General features: G+C 61.2%; 1 protein-coding gene across 1 annotated transcript; it reads right to left on the bottom strand.

Moving 5' to 3' along the window:
• Positions 1 to 983: 983 nt before the first annotated feature.
• On the bottom strand, positions 984 to 22,047 carry ATG2A (autophagy related 2A). The gene is made up of 41 exons (XM_055580876.1): positions 21,752 to 22,047; positions 19,283 to 19,445; positions 19,012 to 19,164; positions 18,787 to 18,889; positions 18,247 to 18,382; positions 17,803 to 17,901; positions 17,409 to 17,505; positions 17,152 to 17,316; positions 16,906 to 17,046; positions 16,110 to 16,347; positions 15,881 to 16,025; positions 15,687 to 15,779; positions 15,087 to 15,245; positions 14,748 to 14,991; positions 14,308 to 14,404; positions 14,051 to 14,207; positions 13,205 to 13,347; positions 12,988 to 13,127; positions 12,734 to 12,891; positions 12,122 to 12,272; positions 11,786 to 11,985; positions 11,611 to 11,691; positions 11,282 to 11,388; positions 11,093 to 11,185; positions 9,387 to 9,457; positions 9,088 to 9,164; positions 8,213 to 8,383; positions 7,958 to 8,084; positions 7,659 to 7,873; positions 6,938 to 7,146; positions 6,559 to 6,694; positions 4,791 to 4,991; positions 4,474 to 4,575; positions 4,305 to 4,389; positions 4,080 to 4,215; positions 3,922 to 3,994; positions 3,688 to 3,770; positions 3,330 to 3,451; positions 3,034 to 3,188; positions 1,710 to 1,862; positions 984 to 1,620 (listed from the first exon to the last, which is right to left on the bottom strand). Exons 1-41 carry the CDS (start codon positions 21,920 to 21,922, stop codon positions 1,384 to 1,386), a joined length of 5,787 nt encoding a protein of 1,928 aa, XP_055436851.1. The 5' UTR covers positions 21,923 to 22,047; the 3' UTR covers positions 984 to 1,383.
• Between the last annotated feature and the right edge of the window lie 1,992 nt (positions 22,048 to 24,039).

Genomic DNA, 24,039 nt, shown 5'->3' with positions numbered 1-24,039 from the left:
CGCTCACCTGGGGCCCAGGTCCTCACCGAGGAGGGCCCACCAGGGGCACAAAGCGGGTGGGGGGCTTTGCTGACACCCCAGCAAGGTGAGCATTCTCTATGCCTCTTAACCTGGGCCTCAGTTTCCCCACGGGCCCTCCCATCTCAGCGCAGTGCTCCTGGAGAACAGGGTGGGAGGGGCCCATAGAGCGGCCCCTCCTTCCTTGTTCACCAGAGACAAGGTAAGAGGTGGGGGAGGGGGCGGGCGATAGCCATTTCCCCATCCCGAGTGTTTCTGTGCAAAAGTCACTGTCAGGCCCCCTTCCAGCCACGGTGTTGTCCCCAGCGCCCCTCCCCCTCCAGGGTGGAGCTGGGACCCCAGGGCAGAAGTTCCAGTCACCTGAAAACCCGCTAAGGAAAGCAGGCGTGGCCCCAGAGGGCCCAGCCTTCCAGGAATGGCCTTGACTGACCCTCGTGGCCCCTGGGTCGGCTGGGCAGATGACTGGGAGGGGCCTGAGGCTCGGAGACCGAGGGCGAGGCCTCAGGTCACAGGGTCGGGGCCTCAGCCCCCCTGGGGTCCTGCACAGTCCTACCCTTTGCTCTGGTCCAGTGCCCTCCCAGCGCCCCAGGGAGGGCTGGATTGGGCTTCTTGGGGGAGGAGCCAAGAAACATGGTCTGGGTGAGGTGGGCTCCAAGGACCACTCCTCCTCTCCTCTCCACTCAGCGCCCGCCAGGTCACAAGTGGTGCCAGGGTGACAGTCCCTCTGGAGAGGGGCGAGGGGCCCAGAGCATCAACAGGGCAGCGGAGGGGAGGAGCAGAGAGGCGGGCAGGTGGCTGGGTTCGAGGCCGGGGGCAGTGGGTGGGTGGTGGTGGGCGGGGGGCTGTTCACCTGCCGGGTGCGTGAAGAGGGTGTGGCAACCCCTGGTGGTGAGCTGGGCAGTGCTGGGTAGAGCTGGGGACGGGGCGGTGCAGGTCGAGGCTGGGGCACTGCAGGTACACAGGAGGGGCTGGCGGTGGGCAGTTTATTCCACGTCATGCAGACACTGACCCACACGCTCAAGGAGCTTAAAAATACATTGAGCCACACGGTATCCGTGCCCCCATCTCCCGCCGAGACACAGAAAGACACTTGGCTGAGTGGGTCCGGGTCCGAGAGCCTCCATTCTGGAACAAGGCAGCGGTGTGGGCCCAGGTGGTGGGGGGCGCGGTGTCCTTTCTCCCGGGAGGGAAAGTGCAGAGACAGGGCCGAGGCCCCAGGCAGGGAAGGTCCACTCTCACAGTGGGTGGGCCCGTCAGGGTCCTTCCTGGTCCGTTTCTGAAGGCCTGGCCCATCCGGCGGGGGGCCGCAGCGCTCCGGAGATGCCCCTGGGCTGGCCGGGCGAGGTGGGGTCCCGGGGCCTGCGCTCAGTCCCGGGCCTCGTCCAGACGCCACTTCAGAGCGTGGTCCTTGTGCGCGTCGGGGAGGATCTGGTTGCGCATCCCTCCCAGCAGGTTGGACGTGGCCTCGGTGGCCAGGATGAGGGGCTTCACCACGGTCGGGGGCAGCTGGCGGATCACGCCCCCCACGGCGCCGGTCAGCCCCTTCTGTTCGTGGCCCCGAGACGCCACCTCGCAGATGGTCTGAGCTGTGTCCAGGATGCCCTGTGGAGGCCGGCGGTCAGTGCGGGGGTCCGTGGAGGGGGTGTGGGTGTGGACGTGGGACGACTGGGAGCGGGGCTGAGCCTCCTTACCTCTCGAACCGTGTCATAGGCCTTGGCCACGCCCTCCCGGAGGTCGGCTGGCTGCTGGCCCTTCCGCAGCCTCCGTACGGAGCGCTTGTCCTGCAGGGAGCGCGAGATGGGCGCCGCTGGGGACAGGATGTCATACACGGTCTCAGCTGTGGCCTGGGGGCGAGAGGGACAGCAGATGAGGAGACAGGACCAGGAGGGAGCCCACTACCTTCCCACAATCCCTGCCTCCCCCACAGCCACACTGTACTGTGCTGCTTCTGAGGTCCTGCCAAGCTCCCAGCCCCCACGTCAGGTGGCTTTCAGGTGACCTCATGCCTCCTGAGGGGACTCCCCAAACGTCCTCTGGACCCACACCCCTCCTCCTGCCTGTCTAGCGGCACCACAGACGCAGCCCGAGCCCAGCGCCTTGCCCTCCCCAGCTGCTCCTCGTGAGCCCCAGAGGCGGCCCTGACAGAGACCTGGGTTCCCCTCTCCCACCCCCAGCGTCGTTCCCCTCACCTGGCCTCCTCATCTGGCCGGGCCACACCCCAGCTCACTGCCCTGGGAGGGCCTCAGATACCCGCTTATCCCTCCAGCCTCCTCTCGAGAGATCCTGCCTGCCCCTCCTCAACTGCCCTGAGGATCTGCACACTCCCTGCTCACTTCTGAGGATGGATGCACACACCTGTCCATCCGGCCCCCTCTACTCCAGAACCCAGGACACTCATCTACAACTGCTCGCAGGATAACCCCCGGGCTTCCTGCCCAGGCCTGGTGAAGCACCAGGGTCAATCTCTGGTTTATTCAAGAGAACCAGCTCCTTCCCCACCTGTCAGGACAGTGCCATGAATGGACACCTGCTGCTGCTGCTGCTAAGTCGCTTCAGCCGTGTCCGACTCTGTTCGACCCCATAGACAGCAGCCCACCAGGCTCCCCCGTCCCTGGGATTCTCCAGGCAAGAACACTGGAGTGGGTTGTCACTTCCTTCTCCAATGCATGAAAGTGAAAATCGAAAGTGAAGTTGCTCAGTCGTGTCCGACTCTTTTCGACCCCATGGACTGCAGCCCACCAGGCTCCTCCATCCATGGGATTTTCCAGGCAAGGGTCCTGGAGTGGGGTGCCATTGCCTTCTCTGAATGGACACCTAGTGGGCTCTAAAGCTGGGGGCCTGACACTCCCACAAAGGAGCCACGGGGGCTCCAGGCCGGTCACCTGGCCTCTTGTCTCTGTGACTGTTCCTAAGATCTCACACGTCCGGACTGCCCACGCTCGGTAGAGCTATGAGGAGGGAACTGGGCACTGTGGAGCAGAGCCTCCCCGCCCTGGACGCTGGGGATCCACTCACCTGGATAGCTTGCACCAGCCGGTTGCTGAGTTCCAAGGCGGCCGAGGCTGTGGACGAGCCGAAGGAGGCAGCGCCGCGCTGCAGCCCCCGCATGAGGCGGCCGTCCTTCCTGTACTGCTCGATGGGCAGCCAAAGCAGGTCCCGGAACCCTTGGACTGTGGGGACGGGGTGGTCAGAGATGCCTGAGGCTGCCCCCACCTACCCTGCTGCGGGAACTCGTCCACTTAACTCCCCAGAGCGGCTTCTAGGCTGCCCAAGTATGGCAGTTTCCAGAGCGCCCAAAGTCAGATACTCACAGAGCTGGACGACTGAGTGCATGGGGCCCACGCCCCCCAGCAAGCCCGGCAGCTGATTCTTGCGGATGTCCTGCAGCCACTCATTGAGCGCGTAGCCCAGCACCTTGTCCACACCCAGGAGCCTGGGATAGGGTGGGGAGAGGAGGGTGGGGCGGGCAGAGCCCCTCACTGAGGGGTCACAGGGCCAGAGGGACCCAAGGCACCCCAACACACCCTGCAGCTCCACCCAGCCCTGTATGGAGGGACTGACTGAGCCCATTTCACAGAGGACAAAACTGAGGTGCCAGAAGGGTGAGGTCTTGGCCAAGGCCCGAGTCAGGAACAGAGAGAGGGCCCTGCGAAAGGCCTGGAGGCTCACCCATGCCGGCAGCAGAGCCGCTTTAGCTTCAGCTCTGAGCAGTTGAGCTGGGCCAGGCCGATGAGGAGACCTGCGAAAGTGCCCTGCGGAGGGGAGAGGAGCTGGAGTTTACACCCTGGGGCCCAGGGACCGGCCCAGCCCCCCGGAGCCACTAGAGGCTGACAGCGGCCGGTACTGCCTGGCCCCCTGGCCTCCCAAGGCCACAGCAGGACTGGGACCTGACAGCCCACTCACCACCTGGTCCATGGTGACGTGCTTGCCATGGTAATCCAGCCAAATGGGCACTTCAGACGTGAAGCGGAACTCCCTGGGTGGGGAGTGGGGAGAGGGTCCTGAGGTCACTGGCCTGGCCCCCTGCGGCCTGGCCCAGGGTCCCCAGCCCAACGCCCTACCTGAAGTAGATGGGCTGCTGCTCAGTGGGGGCGGTGCCATGCCTACCGCCTGCGGCCTCCTGGGAGCTGGTGGTCTCCACACCCTCGGGCTGCCCTTCCTGGGGGCCACTGGGCGGGACCGGGGTCTCAGGGCGAGCTGGAGGGGAGATGGCGGGGACAGACTGGGGGTGGGCCCAGGCATGGTGGTGAGGCAGGGACCCTCCCCTCGCCAGCCCAGTTGCTCACCTTCAGTTGAGGTCTCTGCTGGGACCATGGGGTTGATGCTGGCCGCCAGGGTGGTGAAGAAGTCCCTGAGGAAGAGCAGGGCGTCCTGCGGGGAGTGAGGGGGTCAGACTCAGAGGCCAGGGGGGGCAGCGGGCTCGGCTCAGGCTGTGTCCCCACGTGGCCCGCTCACCTGATCCACGTTGAGCCGCAGGGGCAGCAGCGAGACGCGGAGGCAGCACTCGGGGCCCCCCAGGTTGGTCACGGGGGCCACGTGCAGCGCTTTGACCTTGAGCTGAAGGCAGGAGGTGAGCTCTGGGCCCCGCTGCGCCTCAGGCCCCCATCCGCCCACCGCTCACCCAGCGGGTCCTGCAGAGGCCGCTACCTCCAAGAAGCCCGCCTGTGCTCCCACCCTCCCGGATGTGTGTGCGCGGGCGCATGCGCACGCACGCGTGCCTGCGGGCTCGTGTGTGGCTGTGTGCGGCCCGCAGCGGCCCGCGGGGCCCGTACCATGTTGGAGTGGGTGCGCCGCGGCATGCGCTCGCTCGTGTGGAGATACAGGAACTTGTTGATCTGGGAGGAAGCCAGCCGGTCGCGCACCTCCAGCTCCTGCACGATGAACACCTGGCGGGACAGCGGCTGCTCCTCCAGCTCCCGGCCGGGGGCGACGGGGCCTGGCTCAGCTGGGTACGCCTCGTGCTGGAAGCTCACCTGCGGGGCGCATGGCGGCCTGAGCGGGCCACTCCCCGCACTCTCAGCCCCACGTGGCTGCCCTGCCGGCACCTCACGCTCCGCACAGCCTCTGATGAACCCGCAGGCCCGTTCTCACAGCCCTCCCGTCCCCTGAGTGGTACCGGCGCCCCCGTCACTCTCGAGGGCAGACCTGGTGTGGTCCTCCCGGCATCTCTCCATCGCCGCGGCTGTCAGTCCTGCCTCCTCTACAATCCCTCCAGTCCCTCCACACTCTGTCACCTCCGCAGCTGCCCCTGGCCCGGGGCTGCCGTTCCCCCTCCTCTGAACACCCCCCTGCTCACCCCCTCCAGCCCCTTCTCCTTCCACCCAGAGGGGCCTTCGTGAAGTGTTCGCCTGCCCACCCCACGCCTGCAGACTCCTCCCGTGGCCTTGCTAGGCCTTGCTCTCCCTCCAAGCCCCCCTCAGCCCTTGCCCTTGACGTGCGGCACCCTGGCCTCTCTGCCCTTGACAGGTCAAAGCCTCCCTCAGCCGCAGGCCCTTGCCCGGCCTTCTCTCCCCATCACTCGGCACTGTCACCAGTTCCCTGTCCTGTCTGCAGTCTGCAGAGCACTCACCACCCCCCTGAAGCACTTCCACCGGAGTTCTCTCAGCACCAGCGCCCTTGTGAGCTTGGGGAGTGGGTCTGTGTGGGCTCACTCTCAGTGAGTGGCCCTTGACCTGCACCATTTCTCAGGCCAGCCTGGCCCGCTCTCTCCCTCATGGACACTCAGTCCAGCAGCTCACCCTGTGGTTCTTTCCGCCGTCCCTCTGGTAAAACCCAGAACCGCTCGTGGTCCTCAGGCCCTATGCAGCCTGCCCGGGGTCGGATCTCCGGCCTCGTCTCCTATCGCTCCCCGCCCTTCTCAGCGGCAGTCTCGCCGGCCTCCTTGCTGGTCCCAGAACATGCAAGGGATGCTCCTGGCTTGTAGCCCTTGCGCTGTGCCCTCTGCCTGAAAACCTCCTCCTGGCTCACTTCTCACACCTTTGTGCAAAACGGCACATTTCCACGAGCACCTTCCAGCCCTCCCCAGTGCTCCCTGAGCCCTCTCTCTGTTCACATTCCCCAAGCACTTATCACATTTGAGTATATGTATATCTAGTCTTTGGAGGCGGGCATGGCAATCCACTCCAGTATTGTCGCCTGGAGGATCCCATGGACAGAGGAGCCTGTCCATAGAGTTGGACATGACTGAAGTGACTTAGCACATGCGCACGTGTAGTCTTATCAGGCTCCCTCTACTGTGACACAAGGGACAGGAAGGCAGGTTTCTGTCTGCTTTGCTCATCGCTGCATCCAGCACTTAGAACAGCATAGCAGCAGCTGACTGAGTGCACGACCCGCGGGTTCCGTGGAGTGAAGCGCTAGCTGGGCAGCTGGGAGGGAAGGGCCTGTTCTGGTCCCCCACCCAGTCTGCCTTCTGTGCTCGAGCCCCCGGCTTACCTTGCTGACCCCGGTCCCCACCCCCACCTTCTGCACCCAAGCTCCTGGCTCACCTTGCTGACCCCGGTCGCCCCCCTGCTTCCTCTGCCCAAGCCCCCCGCTCACCTTGCTAAGCTGGATCTCCATAAGGACGTGGTGCTGCCTCCCACTGCCCCCCTGTGCACGCCAGGAGTTCTGGGGCCGGTTGGGGCCGGAGCTGCGAGAAGGGGAACTCCGGGGGCCTGAGAGGCTGACCCTTGCCCTGGGCAGAGGAACAGGGACGAGTTGACTCAGAGGGAACCCCCTTCCCACGTTCCCTCCGGTCAGAGTTGGGGCCAGAGACCCTCCCCCTGGGAAGTTGGCAGGGCATGGGGAAGAGGAAGCCTTAAGGCCAGAAGATGAGGCTTGGGTTCAAGGTCACCAGCTGCCGAAGGTCAGAACTGGACCCCAGCCTGGGCCCCATCTCCTGGGGGCCCCACTGCCACCCGCACCCGCTCCTTCTCACCTGTGGCCAGGGTGGGGGCCAAAGTCTCGGCCGCCATAGAGGTGCCAGACGAGGGAGACCTCACGCAGCACCACTCGACTGCTGGGCACGGGGAAGTGGGCAGGTGCCCGCAGCAGGTCCGTGCTGCCCAGTGGCTGCGCAAAGTGCCCGTCCTGCACTACAATGGGGCCTGGGTGCAGCTGCGTCACCACGGGCTCCCCGTCGGCGGGCTGCAGGGGGGACGCCACGTGAGCACAGCAGCTCCCCCGGTCCAGGCCGCTTGTTTCCCCCATCCTCACACCCCTCTCCCCTATTTCACAAAAGGGGAGTCTCATGGACTGTGACCCGGAGGGGCCTGAGTGCCCCGTGCTCCTGCCAGCCCTGCCTCCCTGAACTAAGGTCTTGCTTGCGTGTGACAGGGAGCTCGGGCATTCCCAATGGCACCGGGCAGCCGGGAGGCCAGCACCCTCACAGCGAATGGTGCTCCTCTCCCTCCCGACCCTCAATGTCCCCACCCCTCTGCCCCAGACTCCATGCCTTGTCACTTCCTCTGGACCTTTGTCAACTTCTTCCAAGCCCACAGTGAGGGCTGCCTCCCCAGGGAGCCCTTCTCAGCCCTACCTGTGGTTCCAACCCGCATCCTGGCAGGTGACCACCTCCTGCCTCTCCCACAGTGGGAGCTCTAGGAGGCCCCAAACTGAGCACCCCCTTCCTGGCCCTGCCCAGCCTGCCCACCACACACCAGGATGCCCAGGCCAGGAGCGTCCAGGATGCAGAACTCATCGCTGTCCAAAGTGTCTCCATCCCCCTCGTCTTCCTTTTCAGCTTCTTTGGCCCCAGAGCGGGACCCCAAGCTGCCAGTGGGGGCCCCAGCAGCGGGTGAGGGGGGTTGAGCCCCACTCCGTTCTCCGGGGAACAGGTAGACTGACACTGGAGAGGCCTGGAAGAAGGGGCTGCCTGTGGTGGAGAGGGGCCGGTTGAGGGGGCTGCCTGGTGTGGGTGCTGACTGTGTCTGCTGACCCCACTGCACCCTGACCCCACCTGAGGCCTGCGCCAGCTCCCGCAGGCTGCGCTCGGTGTCCAGGAGGGCGTCCGTCAGGTCCCGCTGGTTGATGAGGGCCGTCTCCACCGGCGGGCATGAGGGCAGGGAGGCGGGGCTTTCTGAGAGCTGGGCCGGGCAGGGGGGCACTGGTGAGCTCGAGTTAGGAGGGAGGGGTGGGCCCCAGGGCCCTGGTGGGGGCCGCAGCAGGGGACGGGCCTGGGCGGAGCTCCGGGAATGGTGGGGCCAGGCCTCACCTGCACCTTCTGGCCGGCGATCTCCGTGGGGCTGGGCGGCCGGGGTGGGGGGTGCAGGTCCCCCGCGCGCGTCAGGTACTGCAGCAGGTTGATCAGCAGGGCACAGGAGTCAGCGCAGCTGTGCACGTGCATCGCATTGTTGGAGCAGCGCAGCTCGAACAGCGGCTGGCTCTGCAGGGCGGGGTGGGGCGGGGGTCAGCCCTGGGGTGGTCCGTCAACAACCCACTGAACACACGGGCACACTCAGCCTGAGGGAAAAGGGGCTTCGCCCAGGGCTGTCCGAGGAGGCACGGGGGCTCTTCTGTGCCTCCAGGCTCCCGAGTCCTGCACCACAGCCCGGTGAGCCGGGGCCTGTGGTGGGGGTTTAGTTGCTCAGTCGTGTCCGACTCTTGGCGATCCCATGGACTGTAGTCCACCAGGCTCCTCTGTCAAAGGGGCTTTCCAGGCAAGAATACTGGAGTGGGTTGCTATTTCCTTCTCCAGGGGATTGTCCCCACCCAGGGATTGAACCTGGTTCTCTTACATTGCAGGCAGATTCTTTACCAACTGAGCCCCCAGGCCTAGTAACTGTCTTTTACAGACAGGGAAATCAGGGACTCCCCAAGGGCTGTCTCCGCAGGTCCTGCTCTTTCTGGGCTACAGCTGCCTTGTGCTGGCAGGGTTCCTACGGAGGGATGTCTGCCAAGGGCCGGACCCTTCCCAGGAGGGCGGGTAACCATAGGGGAGGGCTGCCAGGGACTGTGAGCTGAGCCCAGGCCCCGGGGCAGAAGCAAAAGAGACAGTGGGTGGGGGACAGTGATGCCCTGAGGCTCCCTTGCCCAGATACCTGCTCTGGCTCGGGGACCCTGGTAGGCCCTGGGCGCAGCCACACTCACCAGTCTGTCATCGGTGTTCCCCTTCCAGGTTTTTATCACGAGTTCCAGGAGGTCAACATCCAAGACGCAGACGTAATCTGAGGCAGAAGGCAGAAGAGGGCCCTGTTGCCTCCTCCTACCCAGCCCCGGCCCTGGTGGGAGAGTCTAGAGTTTGAGTGGGTGCCGCCCTGGTGTGCGTGCGTGTGTCTGTGGGCGCCGAGAACCTGGCCAGTGGCTGGGGGAGGACGTCTGGCCACTCTGGGGGTGGCCAGGGTCACAGTCCCTCAGAGGGGAGGGAGCCCAGTCTAGGCCCTGCCCACCTCGCCGCAGATCCAGGGTCTCCATCTCACACTTGTCGGACAGGTACAAGGCGGAGTCGTCGAGGATGAACCTGGCGGGGAACAGGGCTGAGAAGGGCCGGGAGCCGCTGCAGGGCCACAGCTCCTAAGAAGGTGGGGCTCACAGAGACAGGCAGAGGGGACCCTGACAGGGCGTCCCAAGCTGACAAGAAACCAGTGCCGGCCCTTCTCTGGCCTTGGTGTTCTTGTCTGTACAATGGGGAGACAACAGGCCCAGCCAGCAGGCACTTGGGGACACTGGGCAGCATTTCTCTTTCTGCATATCTGTCCAGCTCGTCCATCTCACCTGGAACTCATAGCAGCCCTGGGAGGGAAATGTCCTGCTTTTCCCCTACTGCTTTTAAATATGTAAGAATAAAGCTAATCTCAGATTCTGAGAATAGAACCTTGGCCCTCCTAATCTGTGGGTTCTGCTTCTGAGGATTCAACCAACTGTGGATCAAAAATATTTTTTTAAAAAATCCATTCTTGGTCAGAGAACCAAAACAAACAAACCAACAAAAATCTAGAAAGTTCCAAAAAGCAAAACTTGTATTTGTTGCATGCTAGCAACTACTTTCACTTTCCACTTTCATGCACTGGAGAAGGAAATGGCACCCCACTCCAGTGTTCTTCCTGGAGAATCCCAGGGACGGGGGATTCAGTCCATGGGGTCGCACAGAGTCAGACACAACTGGAGCGACTTAGCAGCAGCAGCAGCAGCAGCAACTACTTATGTAGCATTTACACTGTGTTGGGTGTTAAAAGTAATCTAGAGATGACTTAAAGAATATGGGAGGATGTACATGGGATACATGCAAATGTTGCACCCTTTTATATAAGGGACTTCAGCCCTGAATTCTGGTGTCATGAGAGGTCCTGGAAGCAATCCCCTGCAGATACTGAGGGATAGCTATCCATCTCCTTCCAGTCTTTTCTGTGAAGACACGGAGACATATACAAACACACCCCCAAAAATCTTTAAAAATATATGTATATATGGCTTTATATCTTATTTTTTTTGGTAAATATTATTTGATGGCATTTTTCAATGTTACTCTTAAATTTGACTTTAATGGTTGGGTAGGCCATCTTTGGGTTAGGAAAATCCACTGAACATACACTGTTTGCTGAACATACACTTAGCTCCTGGCAGAGTGTTGTAATATGTTCTTCCCTAATGTGAGCTGGTTTATTAAAGAATAGGAGAAGGAAATGGCAACCCAATCCAGTGTTTTTGCCTGGAGAATCCCATGGACAGAGGAGCCGGACGGGCCACAGTCCATGGGGTCGCAAAGAGTTGGACACGAATGAAGCGACTGAGCACAAGGCCACATTTGCTGACTAAGGTCGTAATCTGAGGTCATATAAACTGCTTACAAGTTTCGACTATTTTAAATTATACTACGGAGGCTTTATATTTCACCCTTCTTATCCTTTCTTTTATCCTGAGAACGACCTCCAGAAGTGAGATTATCAGGCAAGAGCTCAAACACTCTGCCTCAGAGGTCTGACTGCCTCTAGGTAGGGGAAACCTCCTTGACTTCCTCAGAGAGGGATCACTCAAATGCACAGAAAGGCCTAAGGCCTGAGGACGCATAGCAGGCATGTGGGACCTTAGGGAAGGGGTAGCTACAGCTGACTTGGGGTGGGATGGATGGGGGGCTTGGGTAGGAGGGGTTGCATACCTGAGCAGGAAGGTAGAGGTGTCCATGACGATGTTGCTGGAGAGGGTGAAGGTCTCAGCAGTGACAAGGACCCGTACGGGGAGGTAGAGGGGCCTGGGAGGGAAGGGGTCACATTTGGGCTGGGGCAGGTTCCTTGCCCGTGAGAGCCTGGCCCCAGCCCCAGGGCCCCAGGTCCCTGAGCCTGGGTACCTGTAGTCCACGGCACAGGAGAACAGGTGGACGTGTAGGATGGTGATGACCGTTGGAGGCAGGTAGCCCAGCACTGGGTCATCCAGGACATCTAAGAACTCCAATAGCTTTGGGGGCCAGAGGAGAGGTACGTGAGGGTGAGGGAGCTTCTTTCTTCCCGCCCCAGCCCAGCCCCCTACGTGCTGCCCACCAGCTGCCCACTGCAGCCTGGCCCAGGGGCTCCACCCATGAGCCAGCTCCAGTCCAAGGGCAGCTCTGGCGCAGCCCCTGCCCCTCGCGCCTGCCTCACCCAGGCCTGGAGACCTGCCCGCTGCACCCTCTTGGCTCACCTGGGAGTGCCAGCTCTGCTCCGGCAGGGCCATGCAGTGGCGCAAGGTGGCCCTGTGCAGCCGCAGGGTCACCAGGAACTCCTGGGGGGCGGGGCAGAGTCAGCACAGGAGCCCCAGGGACCTGGGAGGCAGAGCCCTGACCAAACAGGTGGGCCGGAAGCAGGCGGGCCTGTACCTTGACGTTCCTGTGGGGGTCCAGCTGGATGCGCACCGCGGTGGACAGCATGTGGGGGCCCCGGACCTGGCCTCTGCGGCCCGAGGCTCCTTGCTCAGTTACCCCATCCTCCGATGGGTAGATGGTCCGGGCCAGCTGGGCCGGGGGAGCAAAGGCGGGCAGCTCCAGGCGACCGGGAAGTGGGTAGTCATCCACGGCCGCTGGGGAGGTATCTGGTGAGCTCCCCTGCCCAGTTGGTGGACGACCCACTCTACCCAGGGCACACATCCCTCCCGAGAGACTACCCGTGACCATGGACCCCTGGGACCCATGGCAACTGGCCCCCAGCCCTCACACCTCGGTGGTAGAGTGCTGCCTTCTCCGCTTCCAGGCAGAAGTAGCCAAGTCCCGGCTGGCCTCGGTACTGAGAGACGCTGAAGATGGTTCCTTGTTCCACGTCCAGCACCAGCTCGCCATGGGCGCCCTCCAGCCGCTTCCCACACTCGTCCTGCAGACAGAGCACGCAGCCTGGCCTCAGAGGCTTTACTCGGCAGCCCCCACGCCCTCTGGGTCAGGGGGCCTCCAGAACCCTGGTCTGACTAGGATTGGCTCTGGCCGCTCTCCAGACTGCTACAGATCCGGGGCAGCACCCAGAGAAGGGTCACCCTCCCTGTCTACCTCCAAGCATCGGATGGTGCCCTTACCTAACCCTAACCCTGAGTGCCTTACACACAGCAGGTGCTAGTAAGCGGCTGACGGGGCGTGATGGGATGGGTGGGGTGGCATGGGTGGGTCAGGGGAGCAGGTGGGTGCTAATGGCTGGGCAGGCCACACTCGGACCCCAGTAGGGCTTCTGTTTCGCACATTCCCAACTCGGAGCAGCTCACACAGGTGTGGTTTTCCTGCCAGTGGGGGCTCTGGAGTCGGGGGTCCCTGCCCCGGGCTGTCGTCACCTCCTCTATGCCTCACCTTGGTCTCACAGTGGGCGGTGATCCGGCCCTTCAGCACCGTCACCAGTGCAGAGAAGGTACTCTGGGAGCGAGGGCTCCGGGACTCACGGGCAAGGGGCTGGGGGGCACCTGACGCCCCCACTGAGAAGTGGGTGTCCTCATCGTCCGAGTCCGAGTCTAGGATGAGATCGAGGAGCTGAATGGCAGGGAGACCCGGAGGTGGGGGAAGGGTCTGCCCCGGCCCCGGGGACCCCACCGGAGCACCCTTCCTACCCAGCTTGAAGGCAGACTTGCACATCTTGAAGCTGTCGTGCCAGAAGCCCGAGGCATCTGGGCAGCCGGCAGGGGGGGCGGCGGGGGCGGGGGCGGGAAGCAGGTCTGCGGGCTCCCACATGAGCAGGTCGTTGTTGATCCTGGGAGGACGGTGGGACACGGCAGTGAGGGGGGCCCAGCCCAGGCCCTGGCCACCCCACCCCGCCCACACCATCACCTGTTGTAGAGGCTCTCGTAGACCTCCTTGCTGGGCAGGAAGATATGGGCGGCGGGCAGGATCACTTCTAGGCTACAGCGGGACAGCGCCAGGGCCCGGTTCTGAAAGGTCCTCATCTCCTCAGGGTCTCCGGGGATCACCATCTTGAGGGGGAGGGATGCGGGTGGGGAGAGCAGGGAAGGGGATGCGAGAGAGGTCAGGGCCTGCTGCCGGACTCAGAATCTGCTTCCTGAACTCCAACCGTCATTCACACGAGCCTCCTCTGCTGGGAGGTATGACAGCCGTCTTGTCTGGTCTGAAGGACTGACTGCATGTGAACCCTGCTCCAAGGGGCCTCATTTATGTTACCTCCTCTATCCTCATGGCAGGCCCCATGGGAGGGGTCATTACACCCACTCTCCGGAAGGAGAAGCTCATCTGTTGTTCACTTTCCAGGAGGTTGGACAATCCCGAGATGACACAGCCACCGAGGGGCAGAGCCTGGATTTGAACCTAAACCATTTGGACCAGAGGCCAGGTGCTTAACTGCCTCTCACTCGACCCTCAGCACCTTCAGAGAAGAGGATCCTGAGGCCCAAATGTCCACTGCAGAGAAATGGCTGATGGGACAGGGTCATAACCGTCCCCACCAAGGCCCGTGGCCCAGGGCACCGCCCTCGCCACGGCCACCACTCTCGGGCCCCACAAGCTGTGGTGTTTCTGACTCTTCACTGACCAGAGACAATGGAAGACATGAAATTCTCACTGGTGCTGAGTCACATGTTATCTGGCCCTGCAGGTGGTCTTGTCCCCCTGGTCCACAGCCACTAAGTGGCTCCCGAGAGACTCAGAAGGCCTGGACCTCACCTCTTCCGTCTCGTACATGGTCCTTTTGGAGGAGAAGGGCGAGGGCTCGGGCTCCCGAAGGTCGCACAGGTTCTCAGCCGACAGCTCCAGATCCTCTCCCTTCTCTGGGGCCACTTCCCACTGTGCGTTGAGCTGGGGGTTCAGGGTCACCACTATCCTGCCAGGGCACAGGCCTGTCACTGGCCTGCAGGGCCTCCCGCTGGCCTCGGTAGCAAAGCCCTCCTCTCCTGTCTGCTCCTTCCAGAGCCCCGACTTACTGGGGCAGGAAGTACTTGTGCCCAGGGCTCTTGGGATCCAGAGCTTTGGAGACCCGCAGGCAGGGGACGGGCGGCTTCTCTCCATCTTCATAGGTGACTAGAGGGGATGGGGAGGGGTGGGGGTTGTCACTGCCACCTTTCCCCATCTCTTCCTCAACACCAAGTGGGTCAGTGGGGGCCTGGAGCCCTGCCCACGACAATGTTTTATTGTTTACGGACCTGTGCCCTCCCTTGCACCCACAGTCTGCAACGGCCCTGGGATAAACAGTCCACTCTGCCCACTGTGCAGAGGAGCCCGGGGAACGGGCAGTGAGGGCACCTCACTAAGCAGATGAGGCCTGGACCCCACTCATGACCCAGCCCCTTCTGGGGCCCCAAGCCCACCTCTCCCAGAGGCCTCAGCCCCCTGCCCAAGGGGTTGTCTCCTGGGGGAGTCTTACCATGCAGGTCAGAGCAGGTAAGTTCCAGGCGGGTGGGGGCTGGGGGACCAGGCCCACTGCTCAACTCTGACCGGAACTGGGGCTCAGTCAGCTCCAGTCTCAGCTGCTCAGCCCGCACGGCCCGGCCCGCCCAGGGGTCCCGCTCAGGCCGCAGGTCAGCGATAGGGAAGCGCAGCTGCAGTGTGGCCCGGGGTGCTGAGAGCCGCACCAGCGTGTGCTGCTCGGCTGCTATTGGGGGCTCTGTCTGCGGGGGGAGAATCAGAGCTGAGGCCACCCCCACCCCAGTGGTCAGGAGCGGGAGGATCCTGCCCCGTTCTCCACCCGGGTTGGGCCTCTCACCAGCAGGCCCGCAGGCAGCTCAGGAGGGGGTGTGGTGGCCAGGTGCAGCAGGGCAGCGAGCCGGTCTAGGGCCCCCAGTTCCACATCAGCCTGGAAGTCGGCCAGGTCCAGGGCCAGTTCTGAGTGACAATGGCAGGCAGGTGGGCGCCGGGGCCGGCTCTGAGGGGGAGGGTGCTCAGGTCAGCAAGGGCTGTGTGGCGGGGGATGTGAGGGCAGGATGGGCAGGGGTCCCCCGAGCAAAAACAGGAAGAATACAGAGCCCTCCCAAGTTGTGAGGAGACAAGCTTGGGGAAGGGAGACCCAGGAGGGAAGCAGGGCGTCATGGCCTGCTCAAAGCAGACAACCACGCTGCCCAGAACCTACCACCCACCCCCAGCCCTACGAGCTGGCAGAGCTTTGCCATGAACCAGGAGAGGGGCTGAGAGGACGGCATGCACGTGGCCCAGAGGTATTTCAGGGCTCCAGGGTTGGGGGTGTGCTCTGGATGGAGCGCAGGGAATGGGGTAGAAGGGGGAGCAGGGAGGCACCAGGGGAAGCTGGTGGGGGCAACACCCACAGCAAACAGCCAAGGGCCCCCAGGCCTGGAGTCGGCTGGGTTACCTTGGGCACCCGGCGCAGGGTCTGTGTGTGGCGCAGGTGAGCGCAGGGCTGAGCCGAGGCCTGGGATCGCAGGCTGTTGGGGAAGCTCAGGATCTGGGCAGGGACGGGGAAGATGGCGGGGTCAGGCTGAGCCCCTGCGCCCACCCTCACCTCCGGGCCCGGCCACACCGCATACACAGGCTGTCAGCCCTCACCTCTGCGTACTCAGGCTCCAAGGCGCCCCTGGGCCACAGGCACTCCAGCACCTCCAGCTGCCCGAAGTGCACTTCTGTGCTGGTGGCCCGCCGGCCCCGGCTTGTCTGCAGCTCCCAGGACAGCTGCACGGCGGCACCCGTTAGCCTACGGGGAAGAAGCTGGGCGTCAGAAGCGGGGACTTCAGGGGCTCGGGGATCCCCTTATGCTCAGGCCGCCTTGGGCTTGTACCGGACGTGGCTGCAAGGACAGGCCCTCTGGAAGCGCGGTCGGAGACGGTGCAAGTCATGGGAGCCGAAGGACCCATCCACGGTGGCATCAAATTCGGCAAAAAAGTGGGTGGTGAGGTCAGGTGGTCCAGAAGACGGGGCAGATGTCTGAAGCAAGGTCAGGGTCACACCCCCCAAGGTCATCTTCAGCAGCGAATCAGGGCGCAGGGTGTTCGAGGGGGGCACCGGGGCTGTCCTGCCTGAGAGGACAAAGGCTTCACCAGAGGCTCCCCAGAGCTCGTGGGGACCCCAGGTCAAGTGACAGTCAGACACTTCGGCTCGGGGCTGGGAGAAGCCTTGGCCGAGGTGAGCCCTGACTCCGACCGGGAGCTTGGCCAGGCAGGGGTGACACGAAGCCTCATTATGTCAGACACTGAGTCCAGGCTCGATTCAACCTGCTCAAGGAAACTGGACAAACTGGAGGTGATAAAGCACTTACGCAGTACCTGACACATATAAACTCTCAAACATACAGCCTGCTTGGGTCAGATTTTATCCCTCACGAGAGGAGAAACTGAGTCTACAAGAGTTTAAGTACTTGGGCCAATGTCACTGACTCTACCGCCTGAGCCCCCAGGGAGTCCCCCAGTGTCACGGCCTCTGAAATCCAGGCTCTGTCCATCACTTTGCCACCTCCCCTGAGCGTTCCCCCAGAATCAGGTCACCAACGGTGGACCCCCAGGCCTCCTGCACGCACGTAAGCAACATGACCCAACACCGCGCCTTCCTCCAGCTCTCCCTGACCTGGGAGGACTCACCAGTTGGGGGGGCTTGGGCAGAGAGCCGGCGGGAGGCTGTGGTACTGTGCACAGAGGAGCCCAGGTCTACATCGGAGAGCGAGAGCTCGGACACGGCTGAGGCCACACTGCTTGTGAGGCCCGCCATGGAGAAGAAGAGGTCTGTGAGCCAGAGGAAGGGGTCTCAGAGACGGCCGGGCTTGGCCCCTCGACCCCTGTACCCATACCAGACTCCCTGTCAATTGCCAGCTCTAGCCCCACACCCACCAGTGCTCTCCAGGTTGACAAGGGGGTTCGAGAGGTGGTCTGGGCTGAGGGGCTCAGTCCCAGTCCCCGCCTGCAGCTGCTGGTTCAGATCCTGTTCAATCAGCCACAGGTCTTCAGCACCGAGCGGGCGGCTCTTGTTCAGCTTGTCCACTAGGCTCTCGGGGTCTGCCGGGGAGGACATGGCCTTGTGTCAGTCCCGTCTGCCCGCCCCTTCCCAGCCATCCTCCCCCGCCCCCCAGACTACCCAGACACCTCACCTGCAAGGCTCACAGCACCGAGCAGTTCCTGAAGCTGCTGGAGCTGCCGTGGGGTCAGGAGCAGGTGCAGGGAGCCCAGCTGTCCACACACCTCCAGCTGGGGGAGGAGCGAGCAACCATGGAGCCCACGCCAGCCGCTGCGGCCACCCACCTGCCCTCACCCTGAGGAGGCAGCCTGCCAGCCGCCAGGCTGAGCTCGGCCACCAACTAGCTGTGCGACCCTGGCCCCAACTTGACCACTCTGAGCCTCTGTTTCCCTGTTTCCCCAGTTGCCTAGAAGGCAGTGAGCTCCCCCCTTCCAATGACCTCACTCTATCCCAGGGAATACCAGCTCTGCTGAGAAGGACGCTGAAATGGGGTATACTTCCTTGTCCCCAGAGGTCTGGGGACCCACCTTGGGGCCTGGGAAGGCCTCATTCTGCTTCAGTTTCACTGTCAGCTCCAGGCACCCTGAGCAGCTGCCAATCTGCAAAGGTGGCTCTGGGGGTCCTTCCTGGGAGACGAGATATAGGAGAGGAGGGATCGAAAAGATGCAGTCAAGGTGGCAGTAGTGGTAAAGAATCCGCCTGCTGATGCAGGAGACGCAAGAGATGTAGGTTCAATCCCTGGGTCGGGAAGATCCCCTGGAGGAGGAAATGGCGACCTGCTCCAGTATTCTTGCCTGGAAAATTCCATGGACAGAGGAGTCTGGTGGGCTACAGTCTAAGGGACCGCAAAGAGTCGGACATGACAGAGCACGCACATGGTCAGAAGGGGAGGAGAAGGGCAGGTGGGTCAAGGGCCAGCAAGGACAGGGATTCGAAGGAGAAAGAGACTGTGAGGACCAGAGTCGGCCCACCTGCTGGGGGAGCTCCTCGAAGTGCAGGCGGACCCCCGCCAGCTGCAGCAGCTTGTGGAGGAAGGCAGGAGGCTGGTGCACATCCACTGGGGGCGCCTGGCTTGGGTCTCGCACTGCCTCATCGCAGTACTCCAGTCTGGGGAGTGGAGGATCAGAGAGTGCCTGGGCCACGGCGAGCTGGAGTCCCCCGCCACGCATCATATTCTAGAAGTCTGGGGTCAGTGACGTCTGGCCTGCTGAGCTACCGCATCGCAGCCAGGCCATCCTGGAACTCCATGGCCAGCTCTCCTCAGACCCTCAGCATGTGACCTGATCCTGAGGGCCCAGCACCCTGGCCCTGCACCACCCAGCCTCTGGACACCACTCCAGGCTCCCAGCACAGTCCACGTCCCTCTGCCACGACCACAGCCCAGGCCCACTCAGACTTGCCCTGACACCTCCTAGGAGCCCGGGGTGGGGAGGCAGGCAGGGCCAGGGCCATTCAGCAGCCCCTCGCTCCCCTCCCCATTCACATAGCCCACGCGCTCGGCCTGCCCTTACCTCTGCACGTGGGCCTCCACCGCCACGCCACGCTCCCCAGTGCCCGGCGAGTGCTCCACCCTCACGACAGTATCCAAGAAGGTCACCTTGATCCTCCGCAGTACTGAGGGGTGGGAAGGGGGGTCTCAGGTCAGGCAGAGTGGTGAAGGCCAGACAGTTTCCCTGTCAGGCAGCAGGGTGCTGCCTGAGGTCCTTGCGCTAAGGGCCGTGGAGGGGCCTACTCACCAGTCTCAATGGTCTGGGCGAACATCTCCAGTCCTTCCAGGGGCTGTGGCGGCTCAGAGGGCTCAGGCAGCCCGTCCCGCAGGCACTCCTGAGCCAGCTGCATGCTGGTGGTCATGCACGAGGCCCAGCTCTGTGAGTCGCCGGTCCCCGGCCCTGCAGGTAGGAAGAGGGTCTCAGGGCAGGCGGGCCCAGTCAGACCCTGGGTGCCCAGGCCCGCTCCCACTGTCTGCTCCCCTCCCCCGCCCCCACCCGAGCTTCACCCGGCTCTTACCTGGGCCCTGGCGGGGTTGTAAGGTGAGCTGGAGGCCTGACACGTGCACAGTGCAGTGGTCGGTGAGCAGGGCAGCCCAGGGCACGGCCACTTCAATGGAGCCCACGAAGCCTTCCACCAGCTCCAGTGGCGACTCCATAGACTCCAGTACCTCGTTCACAGACTGGGAGCAAACAGGAGACACAGCCAGCTCAGGGAACTCCCAAACCCAGCTGTCTCCCTCGCTACCGCACTCCTCACCAGGCCGTTCCACCTTGGAGGGCACTCTTGCTCTCCCGTCCCTCCACGTGCTACTTACAAAATCCTACCTTTGCTCAACTGATCCCTACTCTTGGCTGCCCTGTTACTGTACAGTCCAACACGCCCAGTCTTTCAAACCTGAGGACAGGGGAGCTGAAGGAGGAAGAGGAGGGAGCCAGGCAGAGGGGATGGAAGGGAGGGTTCCAGGCATAGGAACAGCATGTGCAAAGGCCCAGCCGAGACTGCAGCAGCCCACATTCACCTGGACAAGCAGGGGGTTTAAGGGGAGTGTCCGGGAGAGGCAGGCAGGGGCTGACCTGAGCTGGAGGGGGACCCCAACTCCACCTGGTGTAGCTGCACCTCTCTCTGAGGCACAAGGCTAGAGCCTCCCGTTACAAATAGAGGGGCAGCCCCCTGCACCAGTCTGGGAGCTCCCTGGCGGCAGGAGCCCACCTGCCTTCTCAGTGTGACTCTAGGCACTGTGTGGTGCCACCCAGAGAGGGCCTCAGTAAACCTCTGTTGGATCCATGAATAAAATACACGGCAGAACCAGAAGGTCCACAGAGATCAAGTGCAAATTCCTTACCCAGAGATCCACAGATGGGGAAACTTGAGGCCTAAACAGAAGGCACTCGCCTAGTCACTCAGTGCATTCTGGGAACTGAGACTGAGACCCGGGCTTTTCTCTTCCTCCTATCGCAGGGTCCCCAGGGACCAGGCTTCTCTGGGGGTCCACAAGGTAGGGGCTGCAGGCCTAGCAGCTTGGAGAAGGGTGGGCATATTGGGAAAGAACTTACATTCCACCAGGGGTCAACCCCTCCCTGGAGGCCAGGAAGGAAAGTAGCCTAGCTAGGAGTCAATTCACTCCCCAACCAGAGGGCAGGGCAGGTGGGAGTGTAGAAAGACGAAGCCTACAGGTTTGGGCCAGCCTAAGAGGCTGAGGTTAGAGGTCAGAAAAGGTCTTCTGCACAGGGATTCACAGCTAAGGAATGTCACCAACTCTGGGCCTGGGGGTCTCCTCTGCTCCACATTTGCTCAGGAAGGCCTGGTCTACTGTAAAGCCCAACTCTTCTCGCCCAGACTATACTGAGGTGAGGCACACTGTCTGCTCCCCTAGAAAACTGAGAAGCCCCTGTCCTCATCGGGACTTCCCCTGGTGGCTCATTTGGTAAAGAATCCACCTGTAATTCAGGATACCTGGGTTCAATGGCACCCACTCTAGTATTCTTGCCTGGGAAATCCCATGGACAGAGCAGCCTGGCAGGCTACGGGGGAGGGGGGGTCCATGGGGTCGCAAAGAGTAGTATACAACTTAGCGACTAAACCATCAACTACCACCTGTCCCCTTGCCCACCCCTGTCACTCTGGACTTGAGGGCTGATCCAGTGCCAGCCCTGGTCTTTCGCCTCTACGGGGAGGCGCCTTTGCAACTTCCCAGGTCAGCTGTACCGTGAGTCACAGCTCTTTACCGCCCCCAGCCTCAGGCCTCTGACCCAGACCTCATTCCTCTCTGCTTGCCCAGAATCTCTCTCCTCTCTGCCTCAGGCCAGACCTCTCCACCTTTCCTCCAGGGCTTTCCTCTAGGTGATGCTACATGCTGATGCCCAAGCCCCTCCCCAAACACCCATTTGGTCCATCCCACTCTCCCCAAAGCAGGAAGTAGGCAGCAGTGGCAGTCACACAAAGTGTTGATCAACAAGGGTGCTGACGCGGTTGTTGACATCCATATCCGGAGATGAACACCACCCACTGAGCCTGGGACGAGGGGTCAGGAGGTCAGGGCACCTTTCCCACGGGTGCCCACAGCAGGGTCCTGGACCCCTTCCAGACCTCCCCAACCAGCTGTATGTCCCACCTCTGCCACTTCCCTGGCTTGGTCCCACCAGAGCCCCCTAGTTCCTGCAATCCCTCCTCACCTTCTCCTTAGCCCCTTGACAACACCCTCAACTCTGGCCCCCAATTTGATACACTTATCCTGGCATTCTCCAGAGAAGTGACATCCGGCTCTCCAGCCTCAGTTTCTCTTCCTGCGAAGAAGAGGCAGGGACCCCTTCCCGTCTAGCTTCGGGCTCTGGACACGACTGGCTGGGGTCCCTCTGACCCCTGGAAAGGGCCGGACGCCCAAGGCCTCTCCACTCCGGTGTCTGGTCCCTTAGGTCGACCCTTTCGCAGGCAGCCTCAGGCCGCTGAGCCCCCCGAGTCTGACCCTTCCCAGGTTCGGATCCTCACCCAGATCTCCAGATGTATATCCCGCAGGGCAACGCTGCCCTTGTACAGATCCAGGCTGAGCTGGTCCAGGCTGAGGTGCTCCTGGAAGAAGTGACCCAAGTAGTGGTGCAGCAAGTAGCGGCAAACCCGCTCTTTCACACAATTCGACCATGGCCACAGCCATCGTGACATCTCGGGGACCGCCGGGCCCGGGCCGCTTCCACTCGCCTCCTGCCAGCGTTCCCCGTCCGGTTGCGCTGTTCACTAGAGCCCCCGGCTCACCCCGCCGCTTCTCTTAGTGCCAGGCCGCACCTCCGGACGCCCGACCACGCCCCCCACGCTCACTGCCATTGGTCACTGCAAAGGGCGAGGCCTACTGATTGGCTGCAGGGGCGGAGCCTTCAGGCGCGAAAAAGGGACTGGGCTCCCAGTACGATATAGAGCTCTCGATACTGATTTACGCTTGCGTATAAATTCTGTGTGGGTGGACCTTTAACCTCTCCTACGGGCTGCGGGAAGGCTGTAGCAAGAGGTGCCAGCCCTTCAAAGGAATGCGCATGTGCCGACTCGTCCAATTGGTACTTGAGGTGGTTGAGGAGGATTTAAAGGGACAGTGTCCCATTAAACTTACTAGAAAGAGGACTACTTAGTGTCAGAGCCCCAGCACTCATCTCTAGAAACAATTAACTGAAAACATTTGCATTTTGAGCATTACTTTGCTAGCGTGTGAGATGCTTTTGAACTGTGGTGTTGGAGAAGACTCTGGAGGGTCCCTTGGACTGCAAGGAGATAAAACCAGTCAATCCTAAAAGAAATCAGTCCTGAATATTCATTGGACTATTAAAAGCGAAGAAGAACTAAAGCGCCTCTTGATGAAAGTGAAAGAGGAGAGTGAAAAAGTTGGCTTAAAACTCAATATTCAGAAAACTAAGATCATGGCATCTGGTCCTATCACTTCATGGCAAATAAATGGGGAAAAAATGGAAACAGTGGCTGACTTTATTTGGGGGGGGACTCCAAAATCACTGCAACTGGTGACTGCAGCCATGAAATTAAAAGACGCTTGCTCCTTGGAAGAAAAGTTATGACCAACCTTGACAGCATATTAAAAAAGCAGAGACATTACTTTGCCAACAAAGATCTGTCTAGTCAAAGCTATTTTCCAGTAGTCATGTATGGATGTGAGAGTTGGACTATAAAGAAAGCTGATCGCTGAAGAATTGATGCTTTTGAGCTGTGGTGTTCAAGAAGACTCCTGAGAGTCCCTTGGACTGCAAGGAGATCCAACCAGTCCATCCTAAAGGAAATCAGTCCTAAACATTCATTGGAAGGACTGTTGCTGAAGCTGAAGCTCCAATACTCTGGCCACCTGATGCGAAAAACTGACTCATTTGAAAAGACCCTGATGCTGGGAAAGATTGAAGACGGGAGGAGAGGGGGACAACAGAGGATGAGATGGTTGTATGGCGTCACCGACTCAGTGGACATGAGTTTGAGTAAACTCCAGAAGTTGGTGATGGACAGGGAGGCCTGGCATGCTGCAGTCATGGGGCTGCAAAGAGTCAGACACGACTGAGCGACTGAACTGAACTGATTCATTGGAAGGACTGATGCTGAAGCTGAAACTCCAATACTTTGGCCACCTGATGTGCAGAACTGACTCATTGGAAAAGACCCTGATGCTGGGAAAGATTGAGGGCAGGAGGAGAAGAGGACTACAGAAGATGAGATGGTTGAATGGCATCACCAGCTTGATGGACATGCATTTGAACAAGCTCTGGGAGTTGGTGACGGACAGGGAAGCCTGGTGTGCTGCAGTCCATGGGGTCGCAGAGAGTAAGGTACGACTGAGCAACTGAACTGAAGTGATTTGCATTTTGCAAAACGCTTAACCTTTCTCTATCTCATTCAACCCTCACAGCAACCCTCTAATGTAGAGACTATTGTAACCGTTTTATAGAAAAGGAAACATTTATAAAGCTTGCTATGAGCCCATATAATCACGATGGTGTGATCACTGACCTAGAGCCAGACATCCTGGAATGTGAAGTCAAGTAGGCCTTAGAAAGCATCACTACGAACAAAGCTAGTGGAGGTGATGGAATTCCAGTGGAGCTATTCCAAATCCTGAAAGATGATGCTGTGAAAGTGCTGCACTCAATATGCCAGCAAATTTGGAAAACTCAGCAGTGGCCACAGGACTGGAAAAGGTCAGTTTTCATTCCAATCCCAAAGAAAGGCAATGCCAAAGAATGCTCCAACTACTGCACAATTGCACTCATCTCACATGCTAGTAAAGTAATGCTCAA

This window comes from Bubalus kerabau, chromosome 5, assembly GCF_029407905.1.
Source record: "Bubalus kerabau isolate K-KA32 ecotype Philippines breed swamp buffalo chromosome 5, PCC_UOA_SB_1v2, whole genome shotgun sequence".
NCBI lineage: Eukaryota > Metazoa > Chordata > Mammalia > Artiodactyla > Bovidae > Bubalus > Bubalus kerabau.
Note: the sequence above shows the minus strand (reverse complement) of the source record. Positions and strands in the feature narration are given on the sequence as shown.

Bases quoted from the DNA above. Each gene is read 5' to 3' on its own strand.
- ATG2A (XM_055580876.1), bottom strand. From the start codon at position 21,922: ATGTCACGATGGCTGTGGCCATGGTCGAATTGTGTGAAAGAGCGGGTT. The intron at 16,026-16,109 runs GTACAAGCCCAA...TCTTCCCCGTAG, and splicing joins TGTCCTTGCAGCCACGTCCG to GCTAACGGGTGCCGCCGTGC. The intron at 8,384-9,087 runs GTGAGTGTGGCT...CCCGCCCTGCAG, and splicing joins GGAACACCGATGACAGACTG to AGCCAGCCGCTGTTCGAGCT.